Source organism: Balearica regulorum, chromosome 22 (genome assembly GCF_011004875.1).
Source record: "Balearica regulorum gibbericeps isolate bBalReg1 chromosome 22, bBalReg1.pri, whole genome shotgun sequence".
NCBI classification, from domain to species: Eukaryota; Metazoa; Chordata; class Aves; order Gruiformes; family Gruidae; genus Balearica; species Balearica regulorum.
The window spans coordinates 4,667,436-4,689,825 of NC_046205.1; the positions used below are offsets into that span (position 1 = coordinate 4,667,436).

The window sequence follows — 22,390 nt, forward strand, 5'->3', positions numbered from 1 at the left end:
GGGATCGCATGCCGCTCCTTATTGCCGAGCGAGCGCGCTGCCCGGCTCGGCGACCGCCCGGCCGTGCTCGGCCCCTCCTGCCCCTGCTCTGCGCGCTGGGGCCGTGGCGCTGGCCAGCCCAGCCGGCTCTGGGACAAACACCCTTCTGGCACGGCCCTCGGTGTCTTCTGATGGGATATTTTTATGTTAAATATTTGGCAGCGGCTCCAGCCTATCTCTCCCCCTGGGCCACGGCCTGATGCGCGTTCGTGGCCCCAGGATTCCCAGGTCTCTCTAAGCTTTCTGGGGGGGGCAGAAAGGGGAGGACAGAGGCAACGCCCCCCCTCTGCTTTGCTTACACCGCGTTGCCTTTGCTGCTGCAAAACAAGAGACGGCTTTTCATCTCCAGGCTGATGTGTTCAGCCAAAGCAAACCCAGAGCTCGTGGCCTCAGTAGCCACAGCCCCGGTGCTGGCCGGGGACCAGGCAGCGTCTTGGCTCTTGCCCGGTGTAAGGCAGCTCCGGGGGCCAAAGGAGCAGGCGATGGAGCCGGACCTGGGCTACGGGGGCTGAAACGGCACCTCTGGCCCCAGGGGAGCGTGGGGCCGGGTTCCCCTCGGAGCAGGAACAACCTGGACCTTGGATCAGATGCAATTAAAAAACCCAAATCATTCCTCTCAAATGACACAAGTGCTAACGCAGAGGCAAACACCTCGGGGTGGCCGGCGCTAGGCGAGCGGGAGGCGACGTCCTCGCACCAAACGCCGCCCGGACCCCGCACCCTCGGCGCAGAGCCGCGCTTGCAAAACACCCCTAAAAATAGCACAGGGTGTTTGCAGGCTGCGGTGCACCGGGAAGGGGACAAGGACAAGGAGCAGTTGACCGGGGGGCATTTGAAACTCGCTCTGTCCTCTCCCCTCTGCAGAGGCCGGCGCAGCCGCGAGCGTGCCGTGGCGTGCCGGCCGTTGGCTGTGCCGCCAGCGCCGCGCTGCCGAGGCGCGCCGACACGTTCATTTAATTGGCAGGAGCTCAGCGCTGGAGCCGGGAGGAGGCTGTTGCCAGGCAAAACCTGAGTTGTTTGTGCAGCGACTCCCGTTTGCTGGACTTTGCCGTGTGCAGGCTGTCAAGCAGCGCCAGATTGTTATCAGCGCTGCTGTCTGGGGCCACCCGTGGTTGTGGGATTTATTTCTTTTTTTTTTTTTTTATTTTTTGCCCCTTTCCTTCTTTCACCTTCTTTTATTGGGTTTGGTGTTTGTTATTCAAATGGACGGGAGCTGACGGAGGGCTGTATGCCTTGTAGAGGATGGGAAGGGAAAGCTGCTCTGCGACTCTTGGGGGTCTTCGAACTGCGCTGCGTAGAGCTGGGGGGGCATCGGGGGGTGCTGGGGTGACGCGGTGACTGCTTGTGGCCGCACGGAACCGGGGGGGATGAAGTAAGACCAGGGCAGCTCAGCGATTTTGGACAAATACCACTGCCCATAAACACACGCAGACTCCTCGAGTGCCTTTGCCATCGGGTTGCTTTTCCCTTTGGCCCCAGGAGACATTTTCCGTGTCTCCCCGAGTCGAAGGCTCGGGAAGATGCCGCAGCAGGGCTGTGCGGGGGGAACCCGTCCTTCCTCTGGGAGCAGAGGGGGTGCAGGCAGTGCGAGGCGGGGTGCCTGGCCGGGGGCGGGGGGGGGGGTCCCGCACGGCTCCCGGGTTCAGCTCGGGGCGATCCGGAACCCGCGGAAAACTACAACCCCCAGCACCCCCCGCGCCGCCGCTCCCTATTGGCCGACGGAGGTGTGCGTTTGGCCAAGCCTCCGCGTTACCATTGGTCGAGACGGGTCGGGGGCGTGGCTTACTCCGGCCCCGCCCTCCCCCCGCCGCGCTATGAAGGCGGCCGGGCGCGCGGCGCTGGGGGAACGTTCCAGAGGCCGGGGGTGTCCGGGCACCCCCCGCCCCGCCCGGGGCCGCTCCACAGCCCGAGGGGGTCCCGGGGCCATGCCCGCCGCCTAGCCCCCGCCCTGCCATGCTGGTGGCCGGTTCGCCGTGCCGCCCCGCGGGGCTGGAGGAATACCGGGGCTGCGGGGTCCGGCGGGGCGGCGAGGTAAGGGCTCGGCTCGGGGCTCGCCTGCCCCGGGGGCTCCCGGTTTTGCATCGCTCCCTCCCCGGGATGGGACCGGGTGCTGCCGCCGTGCAGCGCCCCCGAGGGTCCCTCGGGGAGGGGGCTGGTGCTGTGTCCCCCCCTCGGCCCCGGGACCGCTGTCCCCCTCCGCCCGGGGCCATCCCCCGCCTTGGCCGGCTGTGCGGAGGGGAGAAGCGGGGACGTACCGGGGCCGGGCTGCAAAAAATAACCCTCTTACTGATTTGTAGCGAGCCTAAAAATAAGGGTGCTGGGGGGGCGGGAGCAGGCTGGGGTGCTGGGAGCCCACCCAGGGCTCCTGGGGATGGGGTGGCCCCGTCCTGCTATGGGGACGATCTCGGGGTCTCCCGAGCCCCCCAGGAGCTGCGATGCGTGTGGGAGCTGGGCAGAGGTCCTGCCCGCAGGTACGGCCCGGGAGGCAAAGGGAAACTGAGGCAGGGCCTGGCGATGCAACGTGCCCACCGGGGTCGGTGGTGTGGAGCTGGCGGGAGGCTGGGGGGCTCTGGGGTGTCCGTCCGGTCATTCGGCTCGTGCTGCGGTTCGCAGGCCGGGCATGGGATCTCTTTCGTGCCCCGGTTAACCCAGAGCTGTGGGAGAGCTCTGGCATCGCCCGGGGCTTTTGCATTTGGACTCGTGTGTGCAAAACTGGAGTCCCGAGGTGTCCGGGACGTTGCAGGACCTCCCTGTCCCTCCCAGGCAATCGGACTGGTCTGCACCTTCAGTCCCCCGATGTGCTGAGTTTCCTGAAAAGTTGGGAAATGCCTGTTTGTAAGACTTATTTTCCCCACAAAAAAAAAACCCCAACAACTTGCAGTTTTTCCTCTCGCTCCTGCGTTCCCCTCAGATTTCCCCAGGGACAGCAGGATTACTCTGCAACTTGGGGCTTTGCTTGTGGGGAGTTGGTGGCTCCCCAAATAGCCGTCCCACCTCGGCGTCACTGCAGGGATCGTTACTCCTGACATGGGCTGGAAGTTGGAAACCCCGGGATGGTGGGTGGGAAAGACCCCAGGCAGCAGCAGCGCTGCCGGGGAATCCCCTCCGGCGCTTGTCCTGGCATGAGCTGAAGCCTGAGATCGGCGCTTTCGAGCGGGCCGGGGGAAGGACGGCGGCGGTGGGGATGCCACCGACGTCTAGCAGGTACGGCTGAAACTCTGTGGGCTGGGACGAGTACAGCCGCCGTGAAAGCACCTCGGCTTTGTTCCTGCGTGCTGCGCAGCCGGGTTTGCAGAGCTGCAGGGCTGCCTGTTCAGCTGCAGCTCCACTCTTCTCCGTGAAACCTCTTTGGGTTTTCGGGACGAGGCAGGGTGGGATTTGGGGATCCCGTTGCTTTCCTTGCTGGAGCATCATGGCAGCTTGGTTTCCTTTCCAGGAGTGGGTCCGGCCGGGGGTGCGGCAGGGGCAGCTCCTGCCAAGGCGGTTGCGCTCACGCATCGGCTCCGTGCGTCAGCGGGGCCGAGCCCCGGCGCTGCTCTCGCCCCCCCCGGTGCGGCCCAGGGACAGCCTGCCGCCTGGTTTTTGGCAGGAGCACGGTTACGAGGGGCAAACCTGCTCTGCCAGGTGGCTGCGATGGTGTTTGTTTAACCTCGCCTTATCGGGAATGATTTTCCAACACCTGACTAAGCACTGGCACCAGAGCGGGGTGGGGGGGGGGAAGCCTCGGTGCTCGGCACACTCCTGTTCCCAGGGGATTAACTCCTTCCCCCGGTGTCTCTGTGGAGACCCTCCACCTGCCCTGTGCTGGCTGGACCCTGGGAGCAGGTTGCATGGCTGGTGCGAGTCAGAGCATCGCCTCGGTGCCTCAGTTTCCCCATCAGCAGAAGCAGGAGGTGATACGCGGCGCGGCGAGGGTTAACTGCAGCACCCCTGAGGATTGCTTAATGCAGCAAAACATAATGAGCTTCTGCATAGGGCTGGTTAAAATGCGCTTTCAAAGGTCACCCTGGGCTGTCACTGGAAAGCGGTGGGGTGGGCCGGACTCCCCGGCTCCTTGCCGCTTTCAGGGTCGGCAGTCCTGCTGGCTGTGTCCCGTGGATTTGCCCGCCGGGGTCTCTCCGTTGCTGTCTCCTCCCAGGGAGCCTCTTGGAGCTCCAAAAGCAGCTCCTTTTCCCCAAACCGTGAGTCAGCCAGCGTGGAGCCAGCTCAGCACCCGGAGCAGCGATGGCACGAGCCTGCTCCCGCTGTCACCCCGGTCTCGCTTCCGTGGTGACTCAGGGCAGGAGCATCCCGGGTGCTCGGAGCATTCGGAGCTGCTGGATGCAGGCACTGCTCGCTTTGCTGGGGTGGCTGCAGCCCCGTGCCAGCAAGAGCCCGCGGCGTGCCGCGACCCGCTGTCCGACACGTGGAGAGCGTGTGGCCGCGCTGACAGCTGCTGCGTGGTCACCTCGTGCCATCCCACTCCCCTTCCCCGCTTTGGAGAGGGTGCCAGGCTGCGCCCGCCATCTCAGTAGTGATTTGGAGGCAGCCGGCAGAAGACACCCGCTGTCACCGGGGCTGTGCCTGGCTCCAGCTCTCGGGTATCGCTCCCGGTTGAAGCTGGGTGACAGCCCTGGGGCTCATCCCATCACAGGGCACCGTGAAAAAGACCCCGGGCAGAAGCAGCTCCCTGCTCCGTGGCTGGAGAGTGGGACGTGCCATCCCGCCGTTGGCATCCCCGGTTGCTGTGTCTGGGCACCCTCCTGCCGCCGCCGTGTCCCCGTGACATGTCCCGTCTCCCACAGGTGAATCCCGGCAGCGTGGACCCTCGCTGCCGCCTCGCCGTGGCCTCCTCTGCACGGTTGCAGGAGGCTGGGAGCACGGTGCTGGGTGCGATGCTGGATGCTGAGCGCTGGGAGGGGTGGGGGGGAGCAGGTTTGGGGGCAGAGCTGCCCTTTGAGCTTCCCCGTCACTAGTGGGCTGGAAGGTGCGTGGTGTTGGTCTTGGAAGGCTTCTTGGTTTTGGAAAACGCTGCTGCTGTGCTTGCTTTTCTCGGCATCGATGCCGTGGGTTTCCCACGCCTCCCCGCAGCTGCAGGACGTGGGGGTGGGGGTGGCCGTGCCCTGCCCACCCTGGGGAGCCTCTGTGGCCGTGGGTGGAGGGAAGTGATGCGGGGAAGAGAGAAAGGGGGGTCTCTGGGACTCGCCTGGGTGCAGCATGGCCGACAGGATGCCTTGCAGGTGATCCCTGGTGCTGCTCCCGCTTCGGCTGGTTCACCCAGAACAGGGTGCTGCGAGAGCCAGGGCTGCCCGCTTCCAGCTGTGAAGCACCTTGCTGTCCCTGAGGAACGAGCCATTTATTTTGGGTCCTGGGGGCTGGCAGGGGACCAGGCACGCCTCGAGGCTTCAGTTGGGCTGGCCGCTGCCTTCACCCCGGTGCCCAGCTCCCTCCGTGTCCCCAGCAGCGCAAGCAGGGGTGACCGGTGGCTGTTGCCTGCCCCGTGCATCCCTCCCGGCCACGTCCCTGCCTGCACCCGGAGCAGAGCAGGGTGCAGGTCCCCGCCGGCTGAGGCATCCCCCCGGCTGGGCTGCGGGAGCTTTGCTGTGTCTGACGCTGCGGGCACAGTTGCTGCTGCCTCGGGTTCTCCGTGGCATCGCTGCTTCCCGAGGGGTTTGCACGGGGGGACGTGTGCCGTGGGGTGGAGCAGGGTGGTCGTGGGCATCCCAGGGGGCTGAGACCCTGCCCGCTCCCTGGGCGGGCAGATTTGGACCCTGGGCTCACATCCTGCCGGCACATTTGAGACTGAGCTCCTTCAAAAGTCCCAGCGGAGGTGACCGAGCGCAGCCTGTGCTCAGGGACGGGTCCCAGCCCCACGGGGCCACCCCAGCTCCTGCTGGCGGAGGGACCCGGGGGATTTCTGCAGGGAATGGGAAGAGGAGGTCGGTGCTGCCCCACCCGGAGCGGGGGCCCTGAGCACCTCTGGGGTGGGCAGCGGGTGCCACTGCCGGCACCTGTATCCGCAGCGTGGGTTGGAGGAAGTGATGCTGTGGGCGTTTGTCTGCTGAATGCCCTTTCTGCTACCGCTGCCCCATCTCGGTCCCGGTTTCACGCAAGCACAGCATCCCCCCTGTTTTTGAGGGGACTGTGCACCAGCCCCCCCCTTCCCTTTCGCCCCCTTCCCAGGGGTGGGAGCGCTTGAACCCTTTTCCACCCTCTTTCTCTCAGCCCCAAAGCAGGTTCTGGGGTTTCTGTAGGTGTTTTGGAGGGATTGTTTTAGCTCTTGGGGCTGGGTGCTGCATCCCCCCCCCGTCTGCGGTTGGCACCTGTGGGTGCTGCTTTGATGCAGGCAGAGAAATTTCCCCTGCGCGATTGCAGACTTGCAAGCTGATGGGTTGCTGCGGTGCAAAAAGAGGGACAAGGAGGGTGGATTCGGGTTCTGCTGCATCCCTGCAGCAGGAGGGCCGGGAGGGTCCCGGTCCCGTTGTGCTCTGGATGGGTGCTGGTGCTTGCAGCATCCTCTGGCAAAGGGGAGAAAAATCATCTGCTTGGAGGAAATACAGGATGGGAACACTTGCTGTCCCCTGGGGAGATGGAGTATGGGGGGGGGGAAGGTGTCAAAAAGTTGCTGAGCCCCATGCCTGGAGTGCGGCGAGCAGCAGCTAACCTGAACTGGGTGGCTTCTTTCTGGTTTAAGTGGGTTAACGGATTTGGGAAGGGAAAAAAAAAAAAAAAAAAAAGCTGGTGGAGATGTTTATCGGCATTTTGTGCCTGGGAGGGTTTGCGGGAACCCCGGGCATCGTATTTATGGTGGTGATTGCAAACCGCAGCGCCGGGCTGCTCCCCGCACCTGCCGTCGTCCCTCAGCACCCCCCTGGGCTTCCCCCCCCGCCATGGACATGGTAAACCGGGAGTGTGTCCGCTCTCCTGGCTCACGATGCCGCGGCTCTGGTGTCCTGGCGCTGTCCCAGCGTGTCACACCTCCTGGGGTGCAGAGCAACACCTCCGCCTGATTTCATCAGGCACTGCCCGGCCTGACGCAAGGGTGCGGGGGCGATGGCCGTGTGTCCCCGTGGCCCGTGCGGGGCGGCCCCCTGCGTCACCCCTTCCCGTGTCGCTCTGCTCGTCCCGCCGGTGGCAGCCGCTCGTCCCGGGGTTGCTCGGTGGCTCCTGGCTGTCCCGGTGCCGGGTTAAAGCCGCTGCTCTTTGCTTCCTAGGACAGAGGGGTGAAGGTCCCCCAGCAGCTGGGGAGGGGTCCCAGCGCCTTCATCCCCCTGGAAGAGGTAAGAGCGGTGGGGACGGCCTTGGGTGGGTGCGTCCCTCCCTGCTGGGGGGCTCCTCCGCCCCTCGCTGCCATGGGTGGGGGGCTGTTAAGGAAGGATTGGCGTGCACACACCCCCCCTCCCCCAATTGCTAGTGCCTGGGTGGGGGTGGAATGGGGAAGGGTCACCCAGCTGGGGGTATCCCTCTGGCACTGGGGGTGTGTCTTGTTTTGGAGGACGGGGGGAGCAGTTGTGTTGTTTCACCCTGACGTTTTCCTGCCCCACATCCCTGCCCTGCCTGTGCCTCAGTTTCCCCGTTCATCTTTCCCCTGTGCTGCAAATGCAGCCTCTGTCCTGCCCTGCCCCCCCAACCAAAAACTGTGCCCTGAAATCCTCGGGGCTCCCCGTGCCCCGGCACCCTCAGCCCTATCTCGGCACCCGGCATCGGTGTCCCAGATGGTTCCTCCTTCGGCAGAGATAACGCCATGGTTTCGTCACCGCGGTGGGGGTGGAGAGGCCGGAGGGGGGGCCAAGCCCCATCTCCTCCCTGCCGCACACCAGCGCCCAAATAAACAACTCGACCCGCGGGCTGAGCTGGCCGGGCTGTGCGGGGTCTGGCATGGAGACCCCCCGTCACCCCCTGCCCCCCGGGGCCGGGAGGGGGGAGGCGGGCAGCGGGGGCTGCCGGCGGTGTCCGTACCGGGCGGCAGGGAAGAGGCTGGGCACCTCCGATGGGGTGAGCATCCGATGTGGGGATGGGTGCTCCTGGATGGGTGCTCCTGGGTCCTGCTGGCCACCGATGCTTGATTGGGGGGGGGGGGGGAGGGGGGATGTCCTCCCTCTAGGTTAGGGGGGCTGTTGTGAAGAGTTCGGGGGCTCTTCATCGCCCTTCATCGCCTTCCTCTCCCCCTCCCGGCAGATCCTGCAGGAAGGTGCGGAGAGCAGCCGTCGCCAGCTCCTCATCGAGGCCTTCGTCTCGGAGGGCAGGGTGGACAACATCACCATGGTCATGGGGCTGCACCCCCAGTATCTCAGCAGCTTTTGGAAGACCCAGTACCTCCTGCTGCGCATGGACGGGCCCCTGCCCTACCACAAGCGCCACTACATCGCCATCATGGTGAGATGGGGGTCCCTTGGGGTGGGGGGGTCCCTGGAGGGGACGTGTGGTCCTCTGCCGGGTTTTTGCCCGGAGGCAGGAAGGTGTTTGGGACCCCACAGCTGGGGTCCCCCTTGGAACTGTGGTCCCAGAGGTTTGGAAGCTCCTTTGGGGTTGGTCCCATGGGGCACATCCAGGGTACCCCAGCACCCCTTCCCTCTAGAGCCCCTGGGGACCAGCATTAATTTGGGGTGGGTGGGGGGGGGAGACCCCTGTCTGTTTCCTCCCCAGGGAAAACCCTCCAAGGATGATGGAACGGGGGTGGGGGGGTGGGGTGGGTGGTGTGGCTGTCTGCCTTGGATTCTCCAAGGGCTTGTAGCAGGGTTGGGAGTCCCCCGGTGGGTGCTGGGGGCTGACTGCCCGGCTCTCCCCACAGGCAGCAGCCCGGCACCAGTGCTCCTACCTGGTGGGTTTGCACATAGGGGAGTTCCTGCAGGTGGGGGGCAACCCGGCATGGCTGCAGGGGCTGCACTGTGCCCCCCAAAAACTCAGGAACCTCAATGAGATCAACAAACTGCTGGCGCACCGGCCCTGGCTCATCACCAAGGAGCACATCGAGGTGAGAGCTCGGTGCAGATCGCCCCTCAAAACACACTTTATTTTTTGGGGGTGGGACCCCGGGGGCCACATCCCTGCGTGCACCCCCACTCCCCCCAGGTTTAACCCTTTCAGGGCTGAGGGAGTCTCTGAGCCGGGGCGCAGGGTCTGCGCTGCTCCGGATGGACGGGGAAGGGGCGACTTGTCCCCCATGGCTGGGGACAGTCCTGTCAACAGCGGCTGGCTTTTGGGGGAGGCGCATCCCAAACACCCTCCTGTCTCCCTGCCCTTGCCTTACCCCGGCTCTGGGGTGCAGTGGGGGGGTTACAGCCCGGGGGGGGTCTCTCCAACCCCCCGTGCCTTGCAGGCTCTGCTGAAGACAGGGGAGAACAGCTGGTCACTGGCGGAGCTGGTGCAAGCCCTGGTGCTCCTCACCCACTACCACTCGCTCGCCTCCTTCGTCTTCGGCTGCGGCATCAACCCCGAGGAGGAGCAGGACGGGGGGCGCGGCTGCCGGCCCCCTTCGCCCCACAGCGACAGCAGCCCTGCCTCTGATGACAACATGGGGGGCTCTGGGGTAAGGGAAGGGGGGGGCTTCGCCTTGCAGGGTGGAGGGGTGCTCGACTGCTTCGTGGTCCTTCCCCTGGGAATTGCCCCAAGGACTTTTACTGGGAACAGCAGATGCTTTAGGGCTGTGCGGTAGCACCCCCCTCCTGGCTCCCAGGATGAAGCACGGGAGCAGCCGGGATCCAGGCAGGACAAACCCGGAGGCAAATGCTCTTTCGAGCACCCCCGGGGCTGCTCCAAGTGACAGCAGAGCTGTCGGTGTGCAGAGAGCAGCTTGTCTGCTTGTGACCCCTCGGCAACGTGGCTCGACCTGGGGCAGGGTTGACTCTGCCCTCTGCTTGCCCAGGGCAGAGATGCCATGCAGGAGGTGGAGGTGCTGATGGAGAGGCTGAAGCTGCTGCAGGAAAGCCAGCTGGAGGAGGAGGGTGTCACGCAGGAGGAGATGGCAACGCGCTTTGAGCTGGAGAAGACGGAGAGTTTGCTGGTCGCTCCCTCGGGTGAGGAGGTGCAGGGGTGCGGCTGGCTGGGGCCGGGGTCCCCACGGGCCGGGGAAGTCACGGGGGAGGAGGGAAGGAGCGGGATCCGTCGCCCAGCTGCGGGGCTGACTCTGTCCAGAGTCGCACTGCTTCGCTCACGGCCGCTGCGGTGATGCCTTGCAGATATTACGGATCACTCCCCGCAGTCCAACGTCCTCTGCTTCGTGGAGGACCCCGAGTTCAGCTACAAGGACTTCACGCGGAGGGGCGAGCAGGCGCCCCCCACTTTCCGTGCGCAGGTGGGTGCTCGCAGTCCCGTGCCAGCCGGCGGGGAGGGGGTGGCAGGGTGCTGGGTGGCAGGGTGCTGGGTGGCAGGTCCTGCTTGTCTCGGTGCGGGGGCAGCGGGGCTCTTCCCAGGGTCTTGGCGCTGCACGGACAGTGTGGGTGCAGAGCATGAAGGGCTGGGACCAGGCTGGAGCTGCCTGAGCAACGCAACCAGATCCTGCTAATTGAGGGGGGTTGACATGGAGAGGGGAGACCCCTCCTTATGTCCCTGGCTTTGAAGGGACCCCGTGTTTCTCCATCAAGCCCCTAACCCCAGCATCCCTTCTCCGGCAGGATTACACCTGGGAGGACCACGGCTACTCACTGATCAACCGCCTCTACCCCGACGTGGGGCAGCTCCTGGATGAGAAGTTCCAGGTCGTCTACAACCTGACGTACAACACCATCGCCATGCACTGCGGCGTGGACACGTCCATGCTGCGCAGGGCCATCTGGAACTACGTCCACTGTGTTTTTGGCATCCGGTAGGTCCCCGAGCCATGGCCGGAGCCTGTTTTCTGCCCTGGGTGGAGCCCGTGAGCCGGGTCCAGCCCGGGAGCCTGCGACTGGGTCTTGGTGAGAGTGATGCTGCTGCTTGGACTAAGGCAAAGGGGTGCTCTTAGGCTCGGCTTAGGTCTGGAAAGACTCTGGGGGTGTACGAATAGCCAGGGGTTGTACCTGGCGTGACGCGTTCTCCTCTCTCCCCCAGCTATGACGACTACGACTACGGGGAGGTGAACCAGCTCCTGGAGCGCAGCTTGAAGATCTACATCAAGACGGTGGCTTGCTACCCGGAGAAGACAACCAAGCGGATGTACACGCAGTTCTGGAGACACTTCAAGCACTCGGAGAAGGTGCTGCCCCATCCCTTCCCCTCGCTGCAGGGTGGTGGTGGGGTGCTGAGCTGCCCCCCCCCGCCCCCATGCCCTAATCCTGCTCTCCCTGCGTAGGTGCACATCAACCTGCTCTTGCTGGAGGCTCGGATGCAGGCAGCTCTGCTCTACGCCCTGAGAGCCGTCACCCGCTACATGACCTGACTGGCTTCTGCTCCCTCCTCCTCCTCCTCCTCCTCCTCCTGCCGCAGGTTTGGGGGAAAGGCCAGGGGAGAGCTGGTGCCCTAAAGACTCTGCTGGAATGTTGTTTCCCCGCTTAAGGGGCCTGGAGCTATGGAAGGAAAGGGGGGGCTTCCCTGCCCCCCATCCCAGGAGAGGGGACCCCCAAGAAGCCGTCAGTGCCGGGAAGACTCTGGAGTGCTCCCCTGGGCTTGGCAGAGCTGGGGGGGGCTCAGCTGCTCTGTGCCTTTTTTTGGGGGTGAGCCCGAACGAAGCCGAACGGGGATGCTCCCGGGTACCGCCTTCGCCACGCGGTGCTGGTGTTACACCTCTGTGCCACGTCCTGACACCAAGACTGCCGCCGTGGAGGGCTGTCCCTGCGCCAGAGACCACCGGAGCGTATCGTGGGCTTTGCCCCTGCTGCGTGGGTCTGGGGCTGGAAGGTGCCGGTGGGGACGCCGCTCTGCCACCCCCTCCCCGCATCTCTGGTTTGCACCCAAGGAGGGCACTGGAGGAGTGGTGGGAAGGATCCGGCCATCCCATCACCCAGTCGGGCAGCCCCCCAGCTGAGCGTGTGTCTCCCCCCCCCCCCCGAATGGTTGGGGGAAAGGCTGCGGTTCCTCCCTGCCCTGGCCTGGGTGTTTCCGCCACCTTCGATGCCTGCGGTGACACGGGGACATCCCCTCCGTGCCTGGGGGTGCGCGCAGCCCCTCACCCCTCCTCATGGCCCCTGCCACAGCCGGACCCCAACCGAGCCCCCCGCCACTGGGGATGGGAAGTGCCTCTTTGCCCGGGTCCCGCGGCAGGAGCGGGGTGAGGGTAGGAGTGCCTGCCGTGTGGTTTATGCCTTTTTTTTTTTTTTTTTTTTTTTTTTTTTTTTTTTTTTTTATCCTTTTTCTGCCACTGGCACATCTCTGCTGCCTCGACCTTCGTGGCTGCCCCCCTGCCTGCTGCGAGGGGGACGGGGGCTGGCGGGGGGGTGGCCGTAGCTTTACCCAGATGTGCCAGAGCATTTCCTAGCGGCGCGGGTCGCCGCGGAGGTGCCCGTTCGGGAGAGCCCCCCACTCCCGATTCTGCTGGAGTGTGGGTCTGGGTCCAGCAGCATTGCCTGCTGCTCAGCCCCTCTTGGTTTGTCTCTGTTGAACTGTAGCTCAAGTTAAGTTATTTCTATATTTTTTTGGGGTGTATTTACTCCTGACGGGGCATGGAAATGCCACTGGACTTTACTACAGATCTTGTTTGAAAAAAAAAAATAAATAAAATTTTTCCTTTTCTTTTCTTCTTTCTTTTTCCAAACACCTCTGCAGGGCAGCGCTGCCAAACAAGCGGCTGTGAGATGTAGTTTCCCTTTCCCCTTGCTCAGCCCCAGGGACTGATCCTGCATAACACAGTGTGGGGTGGAGGGGTCCCTCTGCTCTGGGGGGGGGCTGGGAGCCGCCCTGGGTTGCCCAAGGGTGCAAAAGGGGGGGGCCCTGTACTCCCCGTTTGCCCGAGGGATGGGCTCGGCTCCAGTGCCCCCCTCCTTGCAGCATCTGTTCCCAGCTTCTCCTGGGTGTAGCACCCTCCCCGAAAGCCAGGATTTGGGGCACGGCCACTCGTCCTAGTGTGGGGGTCCTGTGGGATGCTCCGGTCCCCTCACTGGGATGGAGCTGAGCTGGCCGCAGCGGAGCGGCACCGGGGACACCCCAGCCCTGGATGTGGAACCCAGCACTTATCGGGGTGCGGGCAGGAGCCCCTGGCAGCTGGCGATAAGATCCCCGAGGAGGGGCCAGCCTGTCCCTGCAGACCGAGGTGTGTCCCTGTGCCGCGTGCCCAGGAAGCGGCGAGGAGCCGGATTCTGGCTCTGGGGCCGTCGGGACCCTCCAGCCCCTGCAGACAGGTAGGACCCACCGTGCCACCCGTCCGAGCGGGGACACGGCGCTGGGGCATCACGGCGAGGGTTTGCTGGGGGTTTGTAGGGCCCGGCCTCTATTCGCACCGTGCGTGGGGGGGGAACCGCTCTCAGGGCAGCTCAAGGGCGCTGGGGAAACTGAGGCAGGAGGATGGGTCTGCCTTGGCTCTGCTGGTCCTGCCGAAATCCCTGGGCTGGAGTGGACTGCAGGTGGGTTCAGCGGATTTCTTGCAGAGGGGAGATGCAAACCGCCGCTTCTGAGACGCCGGAGAACCCCCTGGGGTGCAGGGGGGGGCCCTGCCTGCGCTCGCTGGGTTCCCACGAGGCGTCAGCCGGGGTTGAGCAGTTTTCCTGCGCTGAGTCACAGCCTCCAAATATTTCCCAGTGTGTTTTTTCCAGCCCTGGCCGAGGAGGCTGAGATACCAGCGGTGCCTTCGGACTGCGCAGAGAGAAGAGCAAACACCCCCCCCCCCAAGTGCCGTATTTTTAGGGTGTCACCCTGCAGCACCCATCCAGCAAGGGGACGACACTCTGCAGGGACCTGGGGGTGCTTGGGGACCTCAAGTGAGAGCTCCCTGCCCCAGGGGCTGGTGGGTTTATTCCCTAAATATACTGGGAACGGCAACAGTGAGCTTATTTTTAAGTGAGTCTAGCATGATTTGAGGGAGGGTGGTTTGAGATTTTTTTTTAATGCTAGTGGATTTTCTGCCATAAATATGGAGGGGTTTGGCCGTGGAATCTCGGGGATCTGGTGCAGCTGGGGCATCCTGGCAGGGAGAATGGTGTTTGCGTGTTGGCTTTTCAAAAGAAGTGAGAAAATGTCATCTGTTAGGGAACTGAAACAGCTCAGAGGATCGATGACAATGCTTAGAAAAGGATCAAGTTGATGGGGAGATTCTGTCTGAGGAGGGATTTTTCCTGCTGCCTTCTGGCTCTCTTTGAGGCATCCAAAATAATTTGTTGAAACGGAAGAAATCCTCCAACTAAAGGTGCCGTTTCTGGTCACAAAGCCACACGGGGAGAGGCTGAGCCTTTGAAAAAAAAAAAAACCAAAACCAAACCCACCACCAACCTTTTTTGCTGCAGTTTCACCCTGGTGCATCTGGCCAAACCAGCACCAGCGTCTTGTGGGGGTCACTGCTCTGCATCCCCGCTCCATCTTGCTTTTCCCAGCAATATCAAATAAGCAGGATGACACCAAGCCCAGCCACGTCCCGGGCACTCAAGGAGCAGCAATGTCACCCCAGCACCCAACCTACACCCCTGCAAATCCAGCCCAGGCTTATGTTTAAACCCCAGTACCCGGGTGATAAATCAGCGATTGCAAACCCATGGGGAATGGCGACCAGTTTACAACGCTCGGAGCAAGCGACGGCGGCGTGAGTCAGAGCCGTGTGATGGTTTTCTCAGCTCTCGGTGCCGTGGGGCAGGTGGAAGGAGGGCTGCGAGGCTGCGAAGGTTTTCGCTTGGGCAGGGCTCCAAGCAGCTGGCTGGACCTGGGTGCGTCGTTCACCTGCACGGTGGTTTGTTGGGTTTGGGGAGCAGGGGGCATGAGCTCAGCTCAGCTCCTCCAGTGCTTAAAATATATATATACACACATGTATTTTTATTTTGTTTATATATAAATAAAAAATATATAGGCACACAGAGATAGATCTGTGCTTTTGGGGTGGTTGGTGGCAGCCCGAGCTCCAGCACCCCTCTCTTCCAGCCCGGCATCCCTGGTGCACCAAGGTTTTTTCCCCAGGAGAGGTTTGCAGCCCGTGGCATTGCCCATCCTACAGCAAGGAAGGGGAAAAAAAAAAAAAAATCTCTTTTTGCATTACTTTCTATTGTTTCTGCCTGTCTCCTGCTGCGTTCGCAAGAAGATGCAGAGTGACCCAGTCCGGGTGGCACGGCTGCTCCGTGCCCCTCGCCCACCCCATCTTTGCTGCTCTGCGCCCCTCTCCTCCGGCGAGGCCCTATTCCAGTCCCTCCCTGCAGGTACGGGTGGGTGTTACATCCTCACGTTAAAGCAGAGAGAAAAGGGTGTTCATGGACCCGAGGGGTGAGCCCACGGGCTGCCCGGGCCCCTGCTGCTGCCTCGCTTGGGGACCTGCAAAGCAGGAAGGCTCTTAAAAGGGTTATTTTTATCCCCCCTCCCCTTTTTTTTTCCCCCCTACAGACTCACAAAGCTTCATCTTAGCAGCAAGTCCTGAGTTGGGCTCCAAATTTTTCTCCCCGGTTGCCCCAGATTTATTTTAAATCCTAAAGATGGCACCCAGTGCTTCCCCCGCTTCTCCCGATGGACAGCCGCCAGCAGCAGGAGCACCTGGGAAGGACCGGTCCCTTGCTTTGTTTTTCTCCCATTTTTCTGCTACAGCATTAAATAATTCAGCCAGCGCCACGGGCCTCCTTTAACTCGTCGCCTGGGTCATTGTATCGGTTTAACCCCCTTCCTTTTTTCAGGTGGTCACGATTACCTCACCCTGCATTTAACCAAGTCCTGCAATTTGTCTGCGTACATATAATTTATCAGCAGCTTTCATTGCCTGTCTCACAGGGCAGAAGGCGTGTTAATAATCTCCCTACCTGCAGCTGATAGTTACGATCCCAATGTACGCAATTTTTTTGCACAATTGCCCTCAATTTAAAACCCTAACGTCTTAGCAGTGTTTAAAATGCAGCAATGCAATGGGAAAATAATAATAATGCTTGTGGGCTGTGCTGAACGAGCACTGTAAGGCTGAGGGAGTCCAAAGTGCTTTGCAAAACGGGCATTACCGGCGCTGCCCTCGCCGTGCCGTAACGTGGGGAGGGTGCAGCAGCATCGTGCCGTGCCGAGGGTCGTCTCGCGTCTCTCGGTGCCCAGCCGAGCTGCAGGGGGGATTTGAGCCGCCGGGGAAGCCCCCACCCTGGAAATCGGCCGGGACAGGGCTCAGCCCACCCGGGGGTTCGTGCGGGGCTGGGGATGAGGGGCAATATCTGCGCCCTGAGCGCTGGCAGCTCGTTGCCCTACGGCTGCGAATGCCGCACGCCTGGGCCTGCTGCGTGGGCTGGGGATGGAAAACCTCAGGCTGGGAACAAAGCAGCTCTGCGAGGGGGAGCTGGACGTGGAGGTTCAGCTCAGGCGAGCGGTGGCGGTGGGTGCAGGTCTCTGCCCCGGCTTTGCCCAGCGCCCGTGTCCGCACGGCCGTGGGCGATCCCGCACCTCTCCCGAGGGATCGCATGTTTCCCAGCGGCGAGCAGCTGCCTCGGCAGAGCCTCTGCAGTGTGGTGCTGAGCTCCGCAGCCCCAGTGCTCCCAGTCCCTCCCAGCTCCTTTCCAGCCGTCCAGCCCCAGAGCCGCCCAGACACCCCGGTGAGGGTTTTGCGGGGTGGTGGGTGGGAGGGGAGGGACCGGCCCCCGCTCACTGCCTTAGCTCATGGGAACAGAATGTGTCCTGCCCGTGGAGCCCAAAATATCCCTCGGCACCATCTGTGCGCGGCGCCAGCCCTGTTTCCTCGTGTAACCCACACCGTGCCCAGCCCCGCCGGGGCTGCCAGCCTGCGGCCGTGCCACCGGGTCACTGCTGCGGGACGGACACCGCCATCAGGGCACGCGCGTGGCCTTGCAGTTTCGGGACACCGAGCGCTGCTTTTGCAGCTGTGTTTTACCCAGAAATGCGGCTTTGCACCCTGCCAGCACCCAGCCTGTGCAGCGAGGTGGGCACCTTTGGGTCCCTGCGGTGCCAGCAGCCATCCCACCGGTGACTGGGAGCCCGAGTCCCTCCACGAGCCCCTCCAAAATCAGCTCAATCCTTGCTGGCACAGAGGGAAAGCTTCATCGCAGGGTGGGGGCGGATAAGCGCCCAGCTCTCTGCTCCTTTGCAGCAGGTAATAAGCTGTTTGCTTTGGATTTAAGAGTGACAATCTGGCTGTCGCTGGGAAGCCGACTTGCTGTCCTCGCTGGGGACAAACTGGGTTTATCCTGCGGGAATTGCAGGCGCTGGGTACCGTGGGCTGTAAATCCCAACTGGCTGCTGGAGCATTTTGGTTCGCGAAAAGCAGCCAGGCAGCAGCGGCGATGGCACGGTGCTGTGCGGGGAGGGCTGGAGGCAGCTGTAATTCACCCCGTGTCCCCGAGCTGCTGTCACCTCCTTTGTCCCGGGCTCTGGGGTGCCATCCTGCACCCCCAGCTCCACGCCAGCCGGGGGACGAAGCACCCTGATGGGTGCAAAGGGGTCCCCATCACACGCCCCTGCAATAGAGGGGAACAATCCAGCTCCACGGCCGCCACTGCAGCTATTTCTTCGCCTCGGCATCGGATTTTCAGCCCAACCGACCTCCGGCCGAGCGGCGGTTCCCAGCCCGGGCCCGGGGGGACCTTTCCACGGCGGGGCGGGACCGGCCCGGGGCTGGCGGAGCCGGGGCTGGCCGGTCCCCGCCGCTCCGGCTGCTCCGCCCGGGGCTCCCGGCTTTCCTGGGTCGGCAGCGCCACTCGCTGGGCACCGGCAGCAGCGTCTGCAGCCCCGCGCTGCAAACCTGCCCCATGGCAAACCTGCCCCACTGCAAACCTGCCCCACGGCAAACCTGCCCCACGGCAAACCTGCCCCACTGCAAACCTGCCCCACGGCAAACCTGCCCCATGGCAAACCTGCCCCACTGCAAACCTGCCCCACGGCAAACCTGCCCCACGGCAAACCTGCCTCATGGCAAACCTGCCCCACTGCAAACCTGCCTCATGGCAAACCTGCCCCATGGAAAACCTGCCTCATTGCAAACCTGCCCCACGGCAAACCTGCCTCATTGCAAACCTGCCCCACTGCAAACCTGCCCCATGGAAAACCTGCCCCATGGAAAACCTGCCTCATTGCAAACCTGCCCCACTGCAAACCAACCCCACTGCAAACCTGCCCCATGGAAAACCAGCCCCACTGCAAACCTGCCTCATTGCAAACCTGCCTCATTGCAAACCTGCCCTGCTACAAACCTGCCCTGCATGCCTGCTGCAAACCAGCCCCATGGCAAACCTGCCCCACTGCAAACCAACCCCACTGCAAACCTGCCCCACGGCAAACCTGCCCCACTGCAAACCTGCCCTGCATGTCTGCTGCAAACCTGCCCCACTGCAAACCTGCCCCATGGAAAACCTGCCCCATGGAAAACCTGCCTCATTGCAAACCTGCCCCACTGCAAACCAACCCCACTGCAAACCTGCCCCATGGAAAACCAGCCCCACTGCAAACCTGCCTCATTGCAAACCTGCCTCATTGCAAACCTGCCCTGCTACAAACCTGCCCTGCATGCCTGCTGCAAACCAGCCCCATGGCAAACGTGCCCCACTGCAAACCTGCCCTGCAGCCCTGCTGCAAACCTGCCCCATGGCAAACCTGTCCTGCATCCTCGCTGCAAACCTTCCCCGCTGCAAACCTGCCCTGTGTCCCCGCTGCACACTGTCCCCCTGTCCCTGCAGCCAGCCCCACTGCCAACCCTTCCCATCTTGCCGCCAGCTTCGCTGGGAAAGGCCCCCCCATCCCATTTTCTTGCAGAATGGCTGGTTCACAGGATGGCAGGGGATGGGGGCCCACCCCAGGAAACAGAAAATACAACTTGCATTTTCCCCTCTCCCACGCAGGATTTGGAGCAGCCTTGTCCCTCATGGGAGATCAGCAAGAACTGGCTGCCCACCCCCGGGGTGTGGGGGGGACAGTTTGGGTCTCAGACCCCGTGCCCAGCACCCTCCCTGCTCTGCCTGTGCCGCAGCCCTTGCACAAAGCAGGGAGCAGAGCCAGGATGGTGGCCGGGACCGGAGCTGCTCTGAGCACCGGGCAGCGCCGCCACGTACCCGGGAGAGCCCGAGCTATGCCCACAGCCTGCCTGGATGGCCTGGAGGGAAAGGCCCCCATTTTCTTCCCTTCCCACCAGGCAGAGGGGTTGGGGTCCTCCCTGGGAACACGGGGAAAGCGTGTCCTCCAAGGGCTGCAAGCTGGATGTATGAAATGGATGCTCTTGTCTAAAAAGGCCTGGAAGGGGAGGGGAGGGCTGGAAAACAAAGGTGCTGGGCAGTGCAGAGCTCCCCGCCGGGGCTGCTTGCCTCCGAGCAAGCTCCGCAGTAACAGCGCTGTAAGAGCAAAGCCTTTTCCTCTCATTATTTTTCTGACACCTCAGAGGTCCCTCTAACCGCCGGAGGCTTTGGGGAGGAGGGTTTGTCATCCAGAGCCGGGGTTTTTAGCAGCTCCTGCAAAGACGCTGCTCAGCATCCAGGAGCTGTCGCGGGGGTTTGTGCCGTTCCCCTGACCCCCTGGCAGGATAACGCCTCTGCTGTTTAATCACCCACCGGGTGGGCTCCGAGCACGACTCATAAAATATGGATGGTCTTGAGCTGCTAATATCAACCAGCCCTTGACGCAACCAAGGAAGGGGGGGACGCGAGCCGGTGGCTCAGAGCGCAGCACCCCAGAGTGGGCTCATTGCCTCCCCCCCCCCCACCCCGGCACCGTTGGAGCAGCGGGTGGCTCACCCACAAGTCGCACGGGGACGAGGACACAAGGGTTTTCCCCTGTGACAGACCAGTTTGGCATCGTTGCCGGCCACGTGTGCACAGGATGCTGCTCGTGCCGGTGCTGGGAAGGGTACATCGTCCGGCAGCGGCTTCTCTGGGCGATAAAAATTGCCGTTCTTAGCTGAGACATTAGAGGAAGCTCCTTGTAAGCGCTGGCCTTGCCTGGCTGGCGCTCCGAGATGCTTCCCGCAGGGTTTAGAGCAGTCAGAGGAGGAAGGACAGGCGCAGGGGAGCTGATGGAAGTCCCTGGCCATTCCTGCTGGGACGGAGGGCGAGCTGGCGAGCATCTCACCTCAGTCCTGGCTCGATTGAAATCAGCAGGACTCTGCCGTGAGCTGCTTTATCTTCCCGTGTGTTTAGTAAGTGTGTTTTATGGCTTGAGTCTCACTCCCGGGTCCATCCCAGGCAAGGCTGCCCTTGGTTTTTGCTCCCCTGGGGCGATCGGGGCGGTTGTAAGAACCAGCCGTCCCCGCTCGGCTGAAATGGGAACCCCAGCCACGACCGAAGGATGAGTCACATTTCCCAGAGCCGGCTACAGAAGAAGGGAATTAAATACATATATTCACGCTGAAAAAAAGGGAGAGCGAGCTCTGGGTCGCTTGGTGTGTTTCCAGAAGGGCTTAGCCAAAGCCATGACACCGAAAGCCTGGGGTTTGTCATGGAGGAAGGTGATCCGTGTGCCGTGAGGTGATGGTGGGAGCTGGGGCGGTGCGGTGACCCCCGCTCGGATGACGCAGCCCGATGGGGAGAAGCTGCTGAGCATCAACAGCGCACCGTGGGAAACCGGGCGCCGTGCCGGGAGCTGTGGGAGTGATTTTGGTCACGGCTCCTGCCGTCGCCGGCTCTCTCCCAGTATCCCGGCAGCGCGTGATGCTGGCTCGCTGCCCGCCCGGCTCCTCTGGCTCTGCCGGCAGCATCGGGGTGCTCCTTGGCTCGCTCCGCAGGGAGAAGCTGCCCAATCCGGGGGGCAGGATGCTACGGCCCTGGGGTCCCATTGGTGGCACCCCACAGCTGCCGGGAGCCCTGGCATGGCTTGAGAAGAGCATCAGCATCACCGGGAGAGTAAAGGCTGCGGTTTCCCAGCTCAGGAGACAGCCCTGGCGCAGCTTTCCCTGCAGAAACCCCTCCCAGAGCCTCGAACATCCCAGGATTTATTTGCCGGAGAGCTGGAAGCCAACAATTAATGAGGCTGCGGTGGAAACATTGCAGAGAGGAGCCCGAAAGTGGGGGAGAGGGTGCCTGGGGAAAGCGGGGGCTGTCGTAGGAGATCAGGAATCCCTCGAACAGACGTGCCTTGTCTGGGCGAGCGACCTCTGCTCCCAGCCCGGCCGAGCTCCGCAGTGCGATCGATCGGGCAGGCAGCTGCCTCCTGCCTGCAGCCCTGCCAGCACCGTCTTGCGTGTGCGTGCAGTCGTGCCGGCAGCTCCCCCCCCCCCAGGAACGCCGGGTTTTCGGGGGCGAGCTTTCCCTCGCTGGGGTGCTAAGGGCTAAATCCACCGATGGCTCTGCCCCCCCCTCCCCGCGCCCTGGTTCTGCCCCGCTGCCTGAGAACCCCTTCGGGGACGAGGGTGCGTCACCCTGTTTCCCCAGCTGCTCCCATCCAAGCTAACTTGAGGGATTAGAGAGTAAAACCTTCACCCCAGTAATTAGGCAGACTCGTTTGGAGGTTGGTGACAGTGTCGCGTCCCTTTGGAGCCGTGCTATAGCCCCGCCGGGGTGGTGGGGTGGGGAGGGGGTCTGCCCTGACACCCAGCCCAGGTGGGACATGCCTTTCATAGGGTTTTCTCTCTCCCGCCATCCCCAGCTCACGCCACACCTCACCCCCACTCTCCCCACTGCCCCCCCAATACCCCACTCTCCCCACAGCACCCCATTGACACGCCGGCCCCAGCTTCCCCCAGCCCCGAATCCCTCCGTGCGGTGCCCTGACTGATGCCAAGTCCCCACCTGGCTGTACCCCGTATCCCACCTGGTCCCCAGTCCCCACCCCACAGCACCCTGCTATCCGACTCACCCCCAAACCCCATGTCACCCCAAATCCCTCCATCTGCAGTGCTGCAGACCCCCACCCCGCAATACCCCAACGCCCCAGCTGACCCCAAATCCCCACCCCGCAGCACCCCAGCACCCTCTCGGCCCCCCAGATCCCCCAGCCCCAAGTCCCACAGCACCGGGTAACCGACCCCTAATCCCCCTTACCCCCAAATCCTTCCTGTCCCTACATGCCCCCCCAGAGCACCCCATCACCCCCTGACCCCAAAGCCTCAGACCATGCCCCCCCAGCACCCCAGCACCCCCCCAAACCTCCACAGATCCCCTCACCCCCAAACCCAAAGCCTCACCCCACCCCATCACCCCCCACCCCAAACCCCCACGACCCCTGTCACCCCAAAGCCTCACCCCACCCCATCACCCCCCACCCCTGTCACCCCAAAGCCTCACCCCACCCCCCGACCCCCCTTCACGTCCCTCCCACCGCCCCGATCCGCAGCGAGGGGGCGTGTCCTATCGCCGGGGGCGTGGCCTGTTGTGAGGAGGCGTGGCCTCCCGGCGGGCGGACTACAACTCCCGGCATGCTCTGCGCCCCT

The 22,390-nt window shown here is 63.1% G+C and overlaps 1 protein-coding gene across 1 annotated transcript; it reads left to right on the forward strand.

The window, feature by feature from the left end:
- Positions 1-1,845: 1,845 nt before the first annotated feature.
- On the forward strand, positions 1,846-12,661 carry SESN2 (sestrin 2). The gene is made up of 10 exons (XM_075774076.1): positions 1,846-2,070; positions 7,233-7,298; positions 8,197-8,394; positions 8,810-8,992; positions 9,338-9,547; positions 9,884-10,034; positions 10,197-10,312; positions 10,632-10,822; positions 11,047-11,191; positions 11,288-12,661. Exons 1-10 carry the CDS (start codon positions 1,993-1,995, stop codon positions 11,372-11,374), a joined length of 1,425 nt encoding a protein of 474 aa, XP_075630191.1. The 5' UTR covers positions 1,846-1,992; the 3' UTR covers positions 11,375-12,661.
- Positions 12,662-22,390: the final 9,729 nt, after the last annotated feature.